This window comes from Asterias amurensis, chromosome 4, assembly GCF_032118995.1.
Source record: "Asterias amurensis chromosome 4, ASM3211899v1".
NCBI lineage: Eukaryota > Metazoa > Echinodermata > Asteroidea > Forcipulatida > Asteriidae > Asterias > Asterias amurensis.
In genome coordinates this window covers 22650146-22662800 of record NC_092651.1, presented here as the reverse complement: position 1 = coordinate 22662800, position 12655 = coordinate 22650146, and the positions used below count along the sequence as shown (strand labels likewise).

At 38.5% G+C, this 12655-nt stretch overlaps 1 protein-coding gene across 1 annotated transcript; it reads right to left on the bottom strand.

Annotated features, from left to right (window-relative positions):
• Positions 1-2204: 2204 nt before the first annotated feature.
• Positions 2205-8861, bottom strand: LOC139935986 (large ribosomal subunit protein eL31-like). The gene is made up of 5 exons (XM_071930659.1): positions 8805-8861; positions 7513-7610; positions 6742-6867; positions 4267-4379; positions 2205-2477 (listed from the first exon to the last, which is right to left on the bottom strand). Exons 2-5 carry the CDS (start codon positions 7608-7610, stop codon positions 2443-2445), a joined length of 372 nt encoding a protein of 123 aa, XP_071786760.1. The 5' UTR covers positions 8805-8861; the 3' UTR covers positions 2205-2442.
• Between the last annotated feature and the right edge of the window lie 3794 nt (positions 8862-12655).

Here is a 12655-nt window from a genome sequence, read left to right as displayed (position 1 = left end):
CTTATCACTGCGTTGTCACCTGTTGCGACGCAACATTTGTATCTGGACGCGATCAAAGTACAAGAGTAGTATAAATAACAGTCATATAAATATATTTTTGCCCTAACAGACCTATTACATTTTTTAACATTGTAAAAACTGCAAACCAACATTGCACGTATTGGACATACAACATTCATGAACTGCAAACTTATTCGAGTGTCAGCATTGTTGCTATCTGTGTAATTAGGTAAACAGTACCAGACTCAGGTCGTAGGTCATTCTTTTATGTAGCCGACTCCGAAAAGCAATTAACATTATGGGTGGGGTTGTTATATCCATGACAGTGCATGTAAATAAATTGTGTACAAAAAGGGAGCGGGGAACCTAATGTGAGCAACCATAATCCATTTGGTAAAAGGTGATAAACACAACAAAATCACTAGACTTGTGGACAAGTCGTTAAATCGGCCCCACGCGCTGAGATAGTGCTCTCGGGCGAACTGATTTCGACTCCTCATTAACGAGTCGAAATCGGGGAGCCATCAGTTCGCGCGAGAGCAGTGATCTCGCGAGACCACTATTTTAGCGCGTGGGGCCGATTTAACGACTTGTCCACAAGTCTACAAAATCACTAGGACAAAATAAATAATGGTACTATTCCTATCCCACCCTAACCATGTTCAAATCCTCGAAAATGGGCAGAGAACATAATAATTCGATGTTGGCCTAAAGGGCATTTTAGTTAACGTAATTCAGGACTTTGTTAAAAAAATATTTAAACTACTTTAATCTTCCTGAAAAAGGTATCAATGTAATGGAAGTTTGGTCGTCCATCATAAACAACTCGATCAACTCGAACTGAGATTCAATGAAAACAGGTGCTCTTTGAAAATAAGGCTATGCTACAAAATTCTTGAAAAAAATTCGACCTGCTGTAAATTTAACTTATTTGTTGTGTATTTTACATTTAAATCTGTCAATATTAAACAGAGGAACAAGTCGAAAACCTGGGACACCTGTTTTTTAGACAACCCATTAAAATAATTGCTAGTCAATCCCGAATTCTGTGACCATGGGTCGTGGGGAGGATAACGCCGCCAACGTTGACAATTCTCTCACTCGACTTTCGCGTCAGGGACATTTCGAAGTTCGCTCGGTCCCATCCTCTCATCCTCGTCTGGCAAATTCAAAATATTTTGCAGATGAAAAATACTTTGATAGTTGTAATGAAATACGAGAGGGCGAGTGTGATCGTTCGATTAACTCTTTGTCAGGGGCTCACCGGAATGAGCACCGCCGGGTCGACCAAGGGAAGCTAATTCGAACCGGAACCCCCTAACGTGCCCACTGATCCTACAGACCACAAGGTGCACATCGACCCCTCGTTTACCCTTGAAGTCATAATGACCACGCCTGTATTTTGTGCTATTTATTATCGAAACCCGAAAATCCAATTCGCACTCAAGATTCATCAACATTTGGGTAACCTTAGGGTGCCATTCTCGTATCCCCGACCTCGAGCCTTGTGCACTCACAAGTACAATATATCAACTATTATACTATGGCCGTGTTCCTTATAACGACATGCAAATCCAACGCCCATGATCAACACCAACAGGGAGTACAGGATTCAAATTGACAGGATTCGGGGTACAGTCAAAACCATCATGGCACACCAATTTGAACAGTACAGTTTACATTACACGTATAAAAGCTGGCATAATACACTAATTTATAGACATTAACTACAGCATAGCATCCACCTTGACTTATTTACATGTACATGTATACTGTTTTTAAGGCAGTGGACACTATTGGTAATTACCCAAAATAATTATTATCATAAACCTTTCTTGATAACGAGTTACGGGGAGAGGTTGAAAGTATACAACATTGCGATAAACAGCTCCCTCTGAAGTGACATAGTTTTCGAGAACTAAGTAATTTTGATAAGAGACCTCCGATTCAGAATTTGAGGTCTCTAAACTTCTTGCGACCATGGTGGACAAGCGTGTTCTTTTTTCATTAATATCTCGCAAGTTCGATGACCGATTGAGCTCAAATTTTCACAGGTTTGTTATTTTATACATGTACATATGTTAAGATACACCAACTGATAAGACTATTGGACAGTTATCAATAGTGGCCAGTGTCTTTAAGATGGCACCTATGCAAAATGGGCATTGTAACTCAACAACAAATAAGGAGACAATAAGACATAATTATAATCTTCCGGTAGCGTGATGCTATTTTATTTTCCAGAAAACATCTTAAACCCCATGATTCCCAACATGAATAAAGTCAGCCCTGAATCTGTACACGCCACAGATTCATGTAGTGTTGAGACACTTCAAATCTCTACATTCCATCAGATCACCAAGTACCAGGTCACGTCGGAACACTACATTCATCAAAAGCATCAAAAAGTTGTCCACAAACCCCCAATATCTTTTTAAGCATCTAGTCCTCGCTGTCTACGTTAACTGTCTGTAATCCTGTGGTAGAAAAAAACAAAGGAAGAAAAAGTATGAGAAACTGAAGATCAAATATGTGTAGTACCTTTTGAGTTCTACTAGGCTGGTTTCATATTGTAAGTACAAGTACAACACAATTTAACCTTATAGTCAAATCAGAGTTTGTAAAGTTTTGTTGGCCTAAGCAGTCCCCACGTCTTTTTATTTGTCCCTAACTCATAGCAAACACGAAAAGCTTGATTAGTTTTGACAATTCTGTAGATGTTGTTATTGAATTAAAGGATTTGGGTACTTTTCAAAAATGTCAACAGATTTACCTATTACATGGTTTGAAGATAATATCGAAGTCTTATATAGCGCACGTATCTACCAAACATTAAGCAGCCACAACCAGGAACACCGGGGCGAACCCCTTCTCTTTTCGATAAGTGCACTGGGTTCTTTTACATGCGTTACACAACACATGGGACCAACGCCTTTACGTCTCATCTGAAGGACGAGGCAATGGTTAAGTGTCTTGCTTAAGCACACAAGTGTCACGGCTGGGGATTCGAACCCCCACTCTGGTGATCAGAAACACCAGAGTTTGAATTCGGTGCTCTTAACAGCTCGGCCATGACACTTCCACATAGTGATAGTGGAAAGCTTCCCTTCGAACATTACTAAATAAAGTTCTGCAGTTTTTGAGAAACGAGTCAGACAAGTCACAAAATAATTTTAACATGTAAAAACCCATTAACCAGTTATGATATTATACTATAAACATAACATAACTGTTTACTGCTTTTAAATGCAAAATCTGAGACGAAAATTACTTGCTTTACTTATTTCTCAAAAAGTACAGCACCTCAGTGGGTAAAACTTCACGGGAAGCTTTCTACTATCATTATCTTCAAACCATGTAAGTTTTATGTAAATCTGGGGACATCGAGTTTTGTGTTGGGGAAAAAGTACATAGTACAAAGTATCAATTTTGAAAAGCCATCATACATATGTACACTGTAGTCAAATAAGTCATTCAAATTCAAACAAACAAACGGTCAATCAAATTCTGATGTCAATGTTGTAGCCAAAGGGCGTGCGGGCGGTGCCAGCCCCTGAACTAACAAATTTCTCCCAGCACTCTGAGCACTGAGCAAAATACACTGTACTGCCCAGAATAAATTTGCCCCAGATTGCACTTCAGCAATGATAGCCCTACATCTAAAAATGAATCATTTTGCTGAAATGCGCGCCCCCTGGTGGACCGAATTGGATTTAGCGCCCTCCACTCAACTTGGTCCAGCTACAACACTGGTCTTAGTAAAAATAGATGAAACACAATTTTCATTGTACCACAAGCAAAGAACACATGGAAATTTAAAAGTACAGAAACCAGGCATGATACTTGGTCATTTGGAAACATTTTAAAAGAGGAAAGTTTCATTCAGTAAAAAGGCTGCCCTACATGTGGTATGTGCTAATAAATAAATACACTTTAAGGTTATTCAATCTCAATTTGTATTTTTGCTTTTTTTCAAAGGGAAAACAACCATGAAAATCAGTCGGTAGATGGCATACCATGCAAGCTGAACACAATACAGTTACATTGAAAAAAAAAACATGTAAAATGGCAACAGATTTCACCTATTTACAAGACAGAAACAAATTAAACGCTTGTTGAAAAAAATCAGAAACTTGAGATTGCAGGAGGGAATAAGACTTATTTGGTTGATGTACAACAATCCCCCCCCCAAAAAAAAAATAAAATATAAAACACAACAACAACAACAACAACAACAACAACAACAACAACAAGAAGTTTACATACCCTTGAATGTTACAACATCGACGTGGGTGACTAACGTGTAAAGCTTGTTGGGAGAGTCTTCATCCTCATTTCTCTTTCTGGCCAGACGTACCCTTACTCTGAATGGTACACTCCTGTCAAAGGTCAAACAAATTTCACCAGCATGTCAACACAGGCCAGAAGTATTGATAGACATTGTAATAATTTAAACACAAACCAATCTATTGGAATTCGATTTCACAAAGAGCTAAGATTGATCTTAAGACGTATCAATGATAATTATCAAGCAAGTGTGGTGTTTAGGCCTGGGCGAATTATTCGAATATCCCGTTAATGGCAAAGGTTTTCCTATCCGTAACCACAAATGACTTTTTTTTCCTAACCGGATATCAGCATAGGGCGCGAATACCTATTTATAAACCGGAAAGTTCTGTAATTACAACCAAGTAACCTGATATTCTTTTAATATCCGAATGTCCGCGATATTGGGCGACAACTGATAGGAATGTTTTGTCTGAATCCTTATGAAACTTCTATTAAAACAGCATAAAACAGCATAAATTAAGTATTTAACTATGCTCACCTCCGTGAAGTGTTAAAACAATGATATTTCTGACGTAATTTGTTCAAAGATTACGAAAGTTTTCCTTCACGTAGAGTCAATCACGATCAAATGAAAAAGCAAATCGCCATCTTTAAATTAGATCCGGTTATTTTTATGAATGAACCGAGTGACACTGTCTAAAACTAATATCAATCCGCCCATACGATCAGCCTCATTCACAAATGAACAGCGCCTTCTAGCGGCAAAAAAAACTATTCGAATATCCGGTTAATTTCGGATAGTTGGCCGGCGGTATACGAATATCAAAACTTCACTATTCGCCCAGCACTTATGGTGTCACAATACTAATCTCCCAATAGTGACAACCCGTCTTAAATAAAGGTAGGGTCTTTATTTGGTTTTGTCAACAGAATACTGTTACGGACAGATACAATGTTAAATTTGCATCAATTGGGAAAAACAACAAAAATTGTTTTCCCACTACACTATGTTCTCTATACTTTCACAAAGTTCAGTAAAAAAACAAAAAACAAAAACAACAACACAAGCAAAACACGCTGAATCGGTTTTAACCCTCGATCCTTGCATTGCTTGTGCAGATGTCTCACCACTGGACCAGCGAGCTAGCCCGGTGGCTAGAGGCAATTTGAAGCATGTTCGCAGCTAGACCGCAACAATTTAATGGATGTGACATTGGTGAGGGATTTGCTTCTGGGTTTTTACCACAGAGCTTCAGGAAACAGAGGAGTATACATGTACATCGGTGTGTTGGGTGAAAACAAATAAGATTATTTATCCCTGATGCATAATTCTAATAAAAAGGTTTAAACCAGGATTTGGTAAAAGGGTGTCCTACTTTGCTCGAAATTTGAAAAACTGGGTGTCCACATTATTCACTTAAAACACATTTCCATGTAATATGACAGATAAGACAGTAGTGCTGGGCGAATAGTGAAATCTGGTATTCGGTTAACCGCTGGCCAACTATCCGAAATTAACCGGATATTCAAATATATTTTTTACCGCGGTCTGAGGGCGCTATTAAACAAAAAAAAATTGAGATGTTATGGGCGGATTGGTATTACAGTAGACAGTGTTACTCGGTTGATTCATAAAAATAAACGGATCTAATTTTAAGATGGTGAATTCCTTTTTCTTTAGATCATGCCTGACACTAGATGAAGGAAAACTTTTGCAATCTTTGAACAAATTTTGTCAGAAATGTCTTTTTTTTTTAACTCTTCACGAAGGTGAGCATAGTTAAATACTTTATTTATGCTATCTGAATAGAAGTTTCATAAGGATTCAGACAACACTTTCCTATCAGTTGTGTGCCGATGATCGAGGAATATCCGGTTACTTGGTTGTAATTACAGGACTATCTGGTTTATAAATCGGTAATCGCACTCCTTGCGGATATCTGCTTAGAAATGTCTTTTTTTTTTAACTCTTCACGAAGGTGAGCATAGTTAAATACTTTATTTATGCTATCGGAATAGAAGTTTCATAAGGATTCAGACAACACTTTCCTATCAGTTGTGTGCCGATGATCGAGGAATATCCGGTTACTCGGTTGTAATTACAGGACTATCTGGTTTATAAATCGGTAATCGCACTCCTTGCGGATATCTGCTTAAGAACAAAAAGGCATTCGCGGTTATGGATAGGAAAACCTATTCGCCATTAACCGGATATTCAAATTATTTGCGCATGCCTATAAGACAGGGTGTCCAAATTTAAAATTGGGTGTCACTATCCAAACGACACCCATACAACCCTCTAGCTCACACCATGTTCCTTAATAAACATGTACTAGAAGCTGATCGTGACATTATCTACAGTAACATTCAACTGTAATTATCCGCAGTCATTTTTTTTAATACATTTTAGCAAAGTTAAACGAGCCTGTACAAAACATTAATTGGCCTGACCTGACTCCTCTGGACCAGACGTGCTTGTTGAGTCTTGTGTCTACTCGCACATCCTCTGTTCCCATCATCTTCTTGGCGAATTTGCGGATCTCCTTGATGGCCCTTGGGGCACGCTTCTTGAAGGAACTGGAAAACAACAAAAATTCTTATTAGAATTTACGTAGTTCTTCTACCTTCAGAGAAGGTTCATCTCATTCTTACAGGCATGACATTTCAGCTGTTGGGAACTTATCACAGGAGGCAACTTGGGGGCAACTAGCTGCAGTACATGCTACAGGAACACTTTGGGAGCACAGTTCGTACTTCTTGCGAATCCGAAATGAATTTTGTTGCACAAAATCATCACAAATAATTCGCAGCAGTCAAATCCTTCTAAACATTTGCTGATAAAACAGCCATGTGACATCAAAATTCGCTTCTAATTTGCAGGAAATATGAACCAGGCTTAATGCAAAAAAAAAAAAATACCAGTTGATCGTCCCCGCCCGCACCCTTTTTTAAAATACTATTTTACCATTTTTTTTGTAGTAAACCCCCCCCCCCCCAAAAAAAAAACAAAACAAAAAAACTAGTAGGTTTAAATAAGTTTTGAAAAAAAAAGAAGTAAATATTAAGGCCCTAGTACTATACGAATAACGTCTTACGATCCCAAATAACAACACTATGTGAACATTCAGATGTCAGTGAATTCTCTGCCTTGAATTGGTTGCCTGTAAATTGGCATGTGTGACATGACCCCCAGGGTTTGATGATAGTTGACGACTGACTTACATTCCATGAATGCGTTTATGGAGATGGATCGTGTACTCCCTGGTCACCACCTCGTTCAGGGCGGAGCGACTTTTCTTCTTGTCCGTTTTCTTGGCCATCTGAAACAATAACAAATTTAGAAACTGTGAGTGAATTGACAAACAAATATCAGGTTTACACAATAACACTCCACCACTCTAAACGACGTCATCTTTGCTCAAATTGAAAATATTTGTGTGTCAGACAAGCATTCCACTTTCTAGCTCTCACATGATCAACGCACTGCCACCGCGTTTAACAGTCCGAACGAGTAAACATAGAATATAAATAATAGCTCAGACATGCAACTATTAGTATTAAGCGTGCACAAACCAATTAGAGAATTTTGACAATGACAATGATATGAAAACAGAGAGTAAGACTAGAATCTGATTCCAATGAGTATCGAGTGTGTATTTTATTTTTATTTTTTATGTGTGCGGAGTGCTATTTTTAGAAATTAGCTATTCTTACCAATTCTTCTCTTGCTCAGGATCAGAAATGGTAAGTTTTCAGTCTCTAATCATGTTTCTAAGTTCTGTACTTTTAATGTTCAATTCTATTTCTAGTCTGAATCTTCTCAACTGAATGAATCTCAATCCGTCATCTGGGCCCAATTTCATGGCGCTGCTTACCCTGGCAATCAGTGTATACGACACAAAATTTTAAGTACCCAATATGAGCTGTATGACAATGCAACTTGTAATGCAAGGGCAGAATAATGGGGTTAACAGAGCCATGAAATTGAGCCATGAAATTGGGCTCTGAGGGTCATGTCCATATCTCACTCTCAGTCTCTTTCTCATCTCATGTTTTTAGTAGGTTGGATGGATTGGGTTGTTCCGTTTCTATCTTTGCTCTTGTTGTAAATGTAAGTTGTTGCAAATTGTTACATACATGGCTGCTTCAGAAAAAATAAAAACGGTTTCCACTATTTATTTAATTCTACAGTTACTGGGAATGTACCTCTAGTTTTATTTGTTGTAAAAGTAGGGGATTAATGTAATTTTAGTTAGTGGCTTCCAGCGGCAACACACACATGTACGTACAAATTTATGTCGAGTACGTACAATATTATTATGTTGCTGTTGCTGAATTTGTGTCCAGTTTGTTTCGCTTTAATCGACTTCACAAAATCAATAATTGTCGAAAATTTCAGCAAAATATGATGGGGAAAATTCTTCAATTTATGAAAATTGCTAAAAACATGGCAAAATAGTTAACAACAAGTTGATGTTCATAGATTTTAAAAGATGTTTCTGATCGGTAAATACCTCGTACACGGATCGGCATTAAAAGAGGAAGTTCAAAGCATTGTGGGTCGTCACGACGACTGTTTCATATACAGGAAAAAAAGTCGCGCTGTGTTTACGACGGCTGTTCATCCAACAGAAGATGAATCCTCGTCGTCGGTCAAATGACTTTAATTTTCACAATGTTCACTAACAATCATTCTAGGCCCCTCGTGATTACTTCTATGGCATTCTCAAATAATTTTTCAAAATTTTAATTATAATGTTTGGGTTTCCGGTGGGTGTGATTTCGAGACTGTCAACCGGGAGATTCTGTCCCCAACTGTGTAGAGCGCCCTCTTTTGAACCTCCTTCATCAGCAGCTCACGTTCATTTCCCGTTATTGAGGACAGAATCTTTACGTTAACTTCCCATTATTAGGGACAAAATCCTCCGGTGGACAGATTTCCCTGTAGAACTTTATCACATGACCAAGACGGTGACAGCGTGATAAAGGTCTATGAAACCGTCTTAGCGTGAGCCTCGTCATCAGTTTCGGAGCAGTGTGCTTCTTTCATCTCGCAACTTCGACGACCAAATTGAGTTCAAAATGTCCACAGGTTTAATTGTTATTTTGAGCATAATGTTGAGATACACCAAGTGAGAAGACTGGTCTTTGACAATAAAGTGTCCAGTGTCTTTAAGTTACATCAGTGTTTACAGGCTCTGTTGGACATGGTGAATACTCAAAACAATTGTTAGCATAAAAACTTACTTGGTAACAAGCAAGCAATAGGGGCTCAGTCTTATCATAAAAGGACCCACCCATTTTGTTTCGAGACGCTCAAGAAATCGACCACCCAAATGGCGGAAACGGTGGACGTGCATCTTTTGGCAAAGCTAGATGCGTTCTATGGTCGGAGGGGCCGAAACCACTGACCCCCTTTTACAGTCAAAGTCAAATCAAGCATTGTTTCGTACGTCACATCATAAAGGTTTTCTATGGTTACATCGAAGGGCAAGGCCAAGACAGAGCCTGTAGTCACATCTCGTTGATTTGTTTTAAATATGGCGAAAGATGACGCGAGCTCCATGATGCAGGAAAGTGCGTCATGTTGCCGAAGTTTGATGATCCTGCCTGCCTTGGTAGTATTCGTGCGTAGTTAGCACGTGTGCCCACTAGACCATTAGACCAGACCAATAGACCTAGCATACAATTAAAAAAGGTCGCTACATGTCGGTCGACAGGGCATGGGTGTGCGATTAGTGATAAAAATACACAGAGCCATTGAAATTGTCACGTTGAGTGGAACGTGATCAGAAAGGATACTAAACTTGTACATGTCATGTATTCGAAATTCACTGTGCCGCGTGCGCAATGACTTCACTGCCAAGTGTTTTTGCGCAGAGTGCTGTTTTGCGCACTTGGGTGTAATTGAGATGGGTGCAACCTCGAAAACAATGGAATTGAATTTCGAAAACACTATCCAACTAATGGGGTAGTGCAGCTTGGGGGTAGTTTCCCCCTTCTTGAAAAATATGAATCACAGCTCCGCATTTCAGTCCTGTACCGACTTCTGCAGAATATTCGAACCCGTCAATCAGGATTGTGACAGTAAGCCATAGCTTGAGTATCACCTATACCTGGCAGGCCATCGCATGGTGCTACCGCAAACCGAAATTATTAGTACAGCATGGAGGAATAAGCAGTAACTTAAGTAACACAATTAATATGGTTTCTGTTTAGTATTTCTACCTCCATGTTTTTTTCGTATACCCTGAACAATATAACAAAATAATTATGTACTTTTGAGCTAGCTACGTGCTCCTTATAGACTTTTCAAAATTATACATCAAAATAATTGTAATAATCTCTTGTCAAACACGTTTGGTGCTCTTTATAGGCTTAGTAAATTAAGCCCCCCCCCCCCCCACCACCACATATTAACGGAAAAATAAATTAAATTAAATAAATAAATAAAAATAAAATTCAATAAATGAGACAATAAATAAAAAATTAAATCAATCAATCTATGCAGCCATACATACGCATTCAATTCTTTTGTCGCATCTGAATCCCCGGTCATCATAAAAAAAAAGGTTTAAAAAAAGCAAGCATGTGACAACTAATTTTAAAAACGATTTTATATAGAAAAGGCCGATTGAAAGAACATGTTAAAATGAAATTATTTTGTCAAGTAATTTTTTTTCAAAATAAAATGATAACATTTGTTATAACAACTTGTATTTTGTGCCATCCCTTTGAAACGTAGTCAGCGGTGTCCGCGAGTATATTAATCAGTCTGTTATTCAATCGTTGCATAATGTCGATCATGAGAGAACTGGACACGTAACAGCATGACCCACAAGAGTTCGATGAAACGGTTTAAAGAGGAAAGTATATGTTGAGATAGCCGTCATAGATGGCCACTCATAATATAAGCCGTAGAGTCAGTATCCAGGACCTTGAGCAAAACTACGTCGGGTCAAGAATGATATAACTCCCTGATGGCAAATCTTAATTCTGTGTACTGCGCAGCTTCAAGATGCACGCGGGATGGATCTGCGCATGCATCCGCATAAAGACCTTGAGGCTTGTTTTTTACAAGAAACGTTTGCTTTTGTACACAACGAGCGTTTTTGAGATTTGCTGATTGAAAAATCTATAGATTCAGTGCACCACCGTACCACCGTGTACGGGTTGTACTAGTTACCGATAACTACCGACAAGTAGCGACAACACAAGCAGAAGCAAAAACACCGTACACAATCACCCGACCGACACTATTAATTGTTTTGTATTATGCTTTAAAATCCAGAAGGTCCTCTAAAAATCTCACAAGAAATGACGGGAAAAAAAATGTGTAATTTTCACCGATGCGGTTAGCAGCCTAAAACTTTGAGTTGTTCCGATATGCACTAGGTGACTGCGGGGTCTTTCTCCATGGTTCGAAAAAAGGAGAAAAAAACGTGATTTTTGTGACAAAACCAAAAGGCACTTGCAATAGTACTCCCCTCCCTCAGGAATGTTTCTAATAGTTATCTTGGTTGATTGAAGAAAGGAATCTAATTTATGAAGTGTTGTTTCTTGTTCATTTGTAGTGACAAAAAGAGAAAATCCCCAAAGTTAAAATGAGAAAAATGTATATGCCCCCTTAAAAAAAGACATTACAAAATAAATCTTCTATAAATACTATGGTTTTTTTGGTGCAAAAAAGGCTTCAAGAATAATTGAAGGGGGGGGGGGGGGGCTACTAAATTAGTGCCGTTGCTTTTTGGAAAAAAACGATATATGTTTAGGGTATAATTATTTCAAATAAGATTGGACGCAGAAATGAGACTTCAAAAGTAAAACATTCTCTCTAGGTTTTTGTTTAAACAAATTGCTGTTGATTTTTATTTAATTTGACATCTTGCAAAAACATGACACACCCAATGAAGATGACTAGATCGAAACGTTTAAAGTAGTAGCCGATTTTCTACCTTCTGCCCGGGTAGTTAACATGCAGGGCAGTACTTTTTGGTAACTGAGAAGTCTCCCTACAAAATCAGAAAATCTACTCCACGGTGGCAAGGCAGTTCTCTAATAGAAGAACACCTTGCAAGTATACACGCAACGTGCTGAGAGTGGAGTACGCTTTTGTTTTGACTCGTATTAAGACCACTTTCTGAATTTTTGTGGACCTCGTAGCCATTTTACTGTCGGCTGACGTTAATGTCTAGTTCATTTTAAAAATTTAGAGCGAGTGGTTTGAAGGTTAGGCCATAATTGCTTGTTTACTGCCATGGTTATTGTGTTGTCAGTACTTGACGGTAGTTGTCGATATATTTTTGAAGACCATGTTGTGTCGTGCGCGCGGTTACGGACGGGTACAGGTGTACCGCGGCAACAA